We start from the raw sequence: 6000 nt of genomic DNA on the forward strand, positions 1-6000 counted from the left end.
ATAGACTGTTTCACCATTATTCTTGCCTGAAGAATCCCATGGACAGAGGAGCCTGGCGGGCTACAGTCCAAAGAGATGCAAGGATTTGGACATGACTGAGCACACATGCACACACAGCCTTCCTCTACCCACCCCCTACTCCACACACACACCTACACCAGAGTGCTATCTGGGGCTTCAGTAAAAGGCACTGGCTTGAGAGGAACCATGGGTGGAAGCTGGGCACAAAATATAAATGTAATAAGTAAGAGAAAAGAGGGAGTGGTTGGTGAAATTACCAAAGGATGCTAGTAATACACACAGATGTGCAACATTAGAAGTGAACTTTTTCCCTTTGGGGGAATTGTTTTGGCAGGTGGTGTGACCATCCCGAATACCCATTCCATGATGAATACTGACTTCAGAGAACTCCGCAGCAGATATTTTCCCTTCTACGTGTGCTAGGACTTTGGGTTGGTGGTTGCTCCAGCCATAGAAATGGCTTACTATCCTCAGATCAAGTGATGATAGAGATATTTAACTTGTGTGTAGTGTTAGCGACTTTGATTTAACTATGTGGGGCTGGGGAGAGGTTTAAATCTATTGAAATAACTGTTGGAAATTATCAGCTAATGTTTTATTAAATCAGTGTCTTCTGGGTTTCAGACAGAAAAACATTAGGCTTTAGAAAAGACTTCAGAAGTAACATATGAGGATAATAACTCATGAATTTGGATATTGCTGTCGTAGATAGTCTGAGTTCTTCAGCTGTTAACAGGTCAAGAAGAGGATAGAGAGCTAGACCATGCCAGTGTGCTGGCAGTGGGCTTGATGATTTGAGCCACTGACTGTAATATAGACACAGTCAAGTTAAGATCCACACATGTACGATTAACAAGGAAGTGCTTCACCTTATCTTGAGCAGAGACAGAGGGCTAAGTATAGTAAAATCTTTTAAAAAAAGACAGAGAGCTAATTTAACACCAGAGCAATTAACAAAGCCATACTGATTTGGTTGTTGTCTGTTTCCATCCGGTGTGTTTGTGTAGCTTTTATCCAGCTTGAGAGATGGATAATTGGTGGTTCTCTCTTGCATGCTTTAAAGGACCTGAGCTTCAACAAGCTAGTGATCCATGATATCACTGCCTATCACTCTTGCCCCCATTCATTATGCAACTGCCATTATGTAAAGTGACTTGAGACAACCAATAGTTTAATAAAGTTTTATAAAGTAGTCCACAGACTATTATTTCAAAATAAGACATATAAAAAGAAAGTTTGGGAAACGTATTGAAAGAAGAGACTTTGTAAATTCATTAGACTTAAGACTTTGAAAGTTATTGGGATAACTGAATTTTGAGAAAGTAGCAAGTTCTCTTAAATTAAGCAAGTTCTCTTAAAATTAAAAAGGATAACTTTATTGTATGTAAATTTTTAAGAGAATAAAAAGATTATTAGAATTCCATAGTACAGATGTACCTATTTTCAATCCACCCAGAGGAATCTATTTTATTCATATTAAGTCATTCTCACAGGGCAAAAGAGCTCTTTAAAACTTCAAGACAAACTTATGTTTGTCCAAGACCAATTGCTTATAGGTAATCTTCTATGACCTGAAGACATACATTTCTGAGGAATTATCACTTTAAAAAATTGATCTTTACTTATTGTTTCCACTAATTCTAAAATTAATACTTGCAATGCTGTTCTGTGGGAAATAGCTTGTTCATAAGAAATAATAAAAATGATGATTTATTCTAGGACATGAATATCTATTTTGTTGCTTGAGGTGGGTGGGGAGAATCATCTGAATTCATTTAAATTAAAGACCTTTGACTGAATTCCTACTATACATTTAGCACTGGGAAGATAGGGAAGAAAAGGGAATACTATAAGGAAAGAACAGAAACTCAATTCCTGATCCCTATGGTCAAAATTCTTCAAAATACTTTAGGGGACTGGTGTGGAAGAAGAACCACACCTATCACACCAATTTTAAAAGATAGGCACTGGAAAAGAGCCCCACTATTTGTCTGGGAAAATGTATTGGGTTATCCAAAAATTTCATTAATATTTTTCCATAACATCTAACGGAAAAATCCAAATGAACTTTTTGGACAACCCAATGTTTCTAGATTGAAAGAGGGAATCCCCTCTTAGTCTAAATAGAAATAGAGGAAAAAAGAGTTGGAGACAGAAAAGAGATCAGGAAAGAGTGATGGTCTACATGAGTTTCTGCATGTCACTTCTCCATTCACTTGACTCCTTCCCATCTATTTTGGAATAAACTGTATCCCCCCAGAATTTATATGAAGTCCTAGCCCTCAGTACCTCAGAATGTCACCTTATTTGGAAATAGGATCATTACATATGTGATTAGGTAAGATGAGGTGATACTGGAGTAGGGAAGTCCCTAATCCAATATGACTGGTGTCCCATAAAAAGGGGAAATTTGGAAACAGACAGCACACAGGGATAGCACCATCTACAGATAGAGGCAGGGATCAGGGTGATGTTTTTACAAAGATTTCCAGCAAACCACCAGAAGCTAGGTGAGAGGCTTGGGCCAGATTCTCCCTCAGAGCCCTCAGAAGGAACCAGCTCTGCCAACACCTTGATCTTGAAGGTGAAGTTCTGGCCTCTAGAACTGTGAGACAATAAATTTCTATTAGATGTCTCTGGTTTGTGGCACCTTGTTCAAGCAGCCATAGCAAACAAATACACCATCACTCTATCAAGTTTTCCAACCTCTCAAGCTGACAGCAGCAATAAAAATGGCCTTAGTCAATGCTTAACTGAGCTCGAATATTGATGACCAATGCTTTTTACCTTCTTGGGGACCTTTGCAACCCCAGAGATGTTTGTTAATCCAAATCAATCTCTGTGCTAATCAGAGGTCTCTAATGGAATATGGAGTAAGATAAATCAATAGTTACATAACCTGACTGGAAAAGGAGAGGAGGCCAAGACCATGTCCACTGATCCATAAAAACACATGGATGGGAACAGAAAGGACACTCTGCCCCAGCCTGCTAAAAGTTTTTTGTTTGCCCATGACTAACTGTTCTCCCTGGAGGACCTCCCCCAGGCACTGTCTTCCATAGATAATGATACAGAGGTTAGTGGAAGAACACAGGAGTGGCACATAGGCACCTACCCCATGTGCCTATGGGGTAGGTGCCTATAGGCAGGCTTCAGCACTGTAACGCATTGCACAATTCATGACCACAGTCGTGGAAATTCAAAGGTTGAGCTACATTATATTTCCCAGATTCCAAATTTCCCTGAAACTCCCTTAAAATTTTCAGCTTTCATTGGGTACTTCAATTTCTGACCATTGCAGACTAGTAACTAAATCACGGTACCTTGTAGATCTCTGGTCTTGAACGTGAACCCTTCCTGAATCTGAGCTGTACCCATCATGTTTCTACTTCCAGATACCAAATCCCCAAGTTTGCACATCTCTTGAAGGGGTAAGGGGTCGGAGGAGTAATTGATAATCACAATCTCTTCTGGACATGGGCATTTTAGCTGGTTTGAGAGCTGAGATGCAGAATATGGTAGAAAGGAGTAGACATGGTCTTGACACAAGTACATGAACTTTGTAGAGCCTTCATTAAATCTGGCTATTGGTAAATTTTTCTACAAATACTATGTGGCATCCTTAGGAGCATGAGGGCACCTTTAATCCTGTCTTGGGGGTTGTCAGGAAGAGACAAAATTGCCAAAGGAATTGGAGCTGGGTAATCCTCACTTTAAGTCCTGCTAAGGTTGGTCACATGTTGGTCAGAGAAGAGCAACTAGTGGAAATGACTGAACATATGCTTTTAAACTGTGTTGCTATTTGATATGTACTATCATCTCACACGCTAGTAAAGTAATGCTCAAAATTCTCCAAGCCAGGCTTCAGCAATACATGAACCGTGAACATCCGATGTTCAAGCTGGTTTTAGAAAAGGCAGAGGCGCCAGAGATCAAATTGCCAACATCCGCTGGATCATGAAAAAAGCAAGAGAGTTCCAGAAAAATATCTATTTCTGCTTTATTGACTATGCCAAAGCCTTTGACTGTGTGGATCACAATAAACTGTGGAAAATGCTGAAAGAGATGGGAATACCAGACCACCTGACCTGCCCCTTGAGAAACCTGTATGCAGGTCAGGAAGCAACAGTTAGAACTGGACATGGAACAACAGACTGGTTCTAAATCGGAAAAGGAGTCCATCAAGGCTGTATATTGTCACCCTGCTTATTTAACTTATATGCAGAGTACATCCTGAGAAACACTGGGCTGGAAGAAACACAAGCTGGAATCAAGATTGCCGGGAGAAATATCAATAACCTCAGATATGCAGATGACACCACCCTTATGGCAGAAAGTGAAGAGGAACTAAAAAGCCTCTTGATGAAAGTGAAAGAGGAGAGAGAAAAAGTTGGCTTAAAGCTCAACGTTCAGAAAACTAAGATCATGGCATCTGGTCCCATCACTTCATGAGAAACAGATGGGGAAACAATGGAAACAGTGTCAGACTTTATGTTTTTGGTCTCCAAAATCACTGCAGATGGGGATTGCAGCCATGAAATTAAAAGATGCTTACTCCTTGGAAGGAAAGTTAGGACCAACCTAGATAGTATATTGAAAAGCAGAGATATTACTTTGCCAACAAAGGTCAGTCTAGTCAAGGCTATGGTTTTTCCAGTGGTCATGTATGGATGTGAGAGTTGGACTGTGAACAAAGCTGACCGCCAAAGAATTGATGCTTTTGAATTATGGTGTTGGAGAAGATTCTTGAAAGTCCCTTGGACTGCAAGGAGATCCAACCAGTCCATCCTAAAGGAGATCAGTCCTAGGTGTTCATTGGAAGGACTGATGCTGAAGCTGAAACTCCAATATTTTGGCCACCTCATGTGAAGTGTTGACTCACTGGAAAAGACCCTGATGCTAGGAGGGATTGGGGGCAGGAGAAGAAGGGGACGACAGAGGATGAGATGGCTGGATGGCATCATTGACTCGATGGACATGAGCTTGAGTGAACTCCGGGAGTTGATGATGGACAGGGAGGCCTGGCGTGCTGTGTTTTATGGGTCTCAAAGAGTCGGATATGACTGACTGAACTGAAGTGAACTACACTGATTGAGCATTTTTGTATTGAGATTTATACATAAGACTATTATATAGTTTTATTTGTGTATACTGTTTAGTTTCTTTTTAAATTAATATTTAACTAACTTTTTAAAATTAGTTTCTTTTTAATTTAGTTCAGTTCAGTCACTCAGTCATGTCCGACTCTTTGTAACCCTGTGAACCACAGCATGCCAGGCCTCCCTGTCCATCATCAACTCCCAGAGTCCACCCAAACTCATGTCCATCGAGTCGGTGATGCCATCCAACCATCTCATCCTCTGTTGTCCCCTTCTCCTCCTGCCCTCAATCTTTCCCAGAATCAGGGTCTTTTCAAATAAGTCAACTCTTCGCATCAGGTGGCCAAAGGATTGGAGTTTCAGTTTCAACATCAGTCCTTCCAATGAACACCCAGGACTGATCTCCTTTAGGATGGACTGGTTGGATCTCCTTGCAGTCCAAGGGACTCTCAAGAGTCTTCTCCAACACCATAGTTCAAAAGCATCAATTCTTCAGTGCTCAGCTTTCTTTTTAATTAGTACAATTATCAGATTGTGCTCTTTTCATTGTCAAAAAGAGAGCAAGATTTTCTTTCATGTACCCCACTCTAGAACAAATTAAATTTAAATTGTTTGTTTCTTAAAGTATAGGTAAAATTCACTTGAGAACTGCATCTCTGTCAATAGGGAACCTGTACATTTTCTGTATCATCTCAAATCAATTTTGAAAATTTATCTTCTTCTAAAATTTTTCAATGCCATATATTTGGCAAACGGAGATATATTTGTTCATTTAATCAACAAGTTATTTTGTGTGCCACTCTGGCAGACTCTGTCCTAGGCAGTTCGGATATTTCAATAAACAAAAGTCCCTAAGAGATCTGCATAGCAAGATGGCAGA

General features: G+C 40.1%; 1 protein-coding gene across 1 annotated transcript in view; it reads left to right on the forward strand.

The window, feature by feature from the left end:
• Window positions 1-1744, forward strand: part of AKR1D1 (aldo-keto reductase family 1 member D1) — a 52484-nt gene extending 50740 nt beyond the window's left edge. The window contains exon 9 of the mRNA XM_006056237.4: window positions 356-1744. Within this exon, the coding sequence (XP_006056299.1) occupies window positions 356-398 (43 nt within the window). The 3' untranslated portion in view covers window positions 399-1744. The remainder of the gene's footprint in view (window positions 1-355) is intronic.
• The last annotated feature ends 4256 nt before the right edge of the window (window positions 1745-6000 follow it).

Source organism: Bubalus bubalis, chromosome 8 (assembly GCF_019923935.1).
Source record: "Bubalus bubalis isolate 160015118507 breed Murrah chromosome 8, NDDB_SH_1, whole genome shotgun sequence".
Classification (NCBI taxonomy): Eukaryota; Metazoa; Chordata; class Mammalia; order Artiodactyla; family Bovidae; genus Bubalus; species Bubalus bubalis.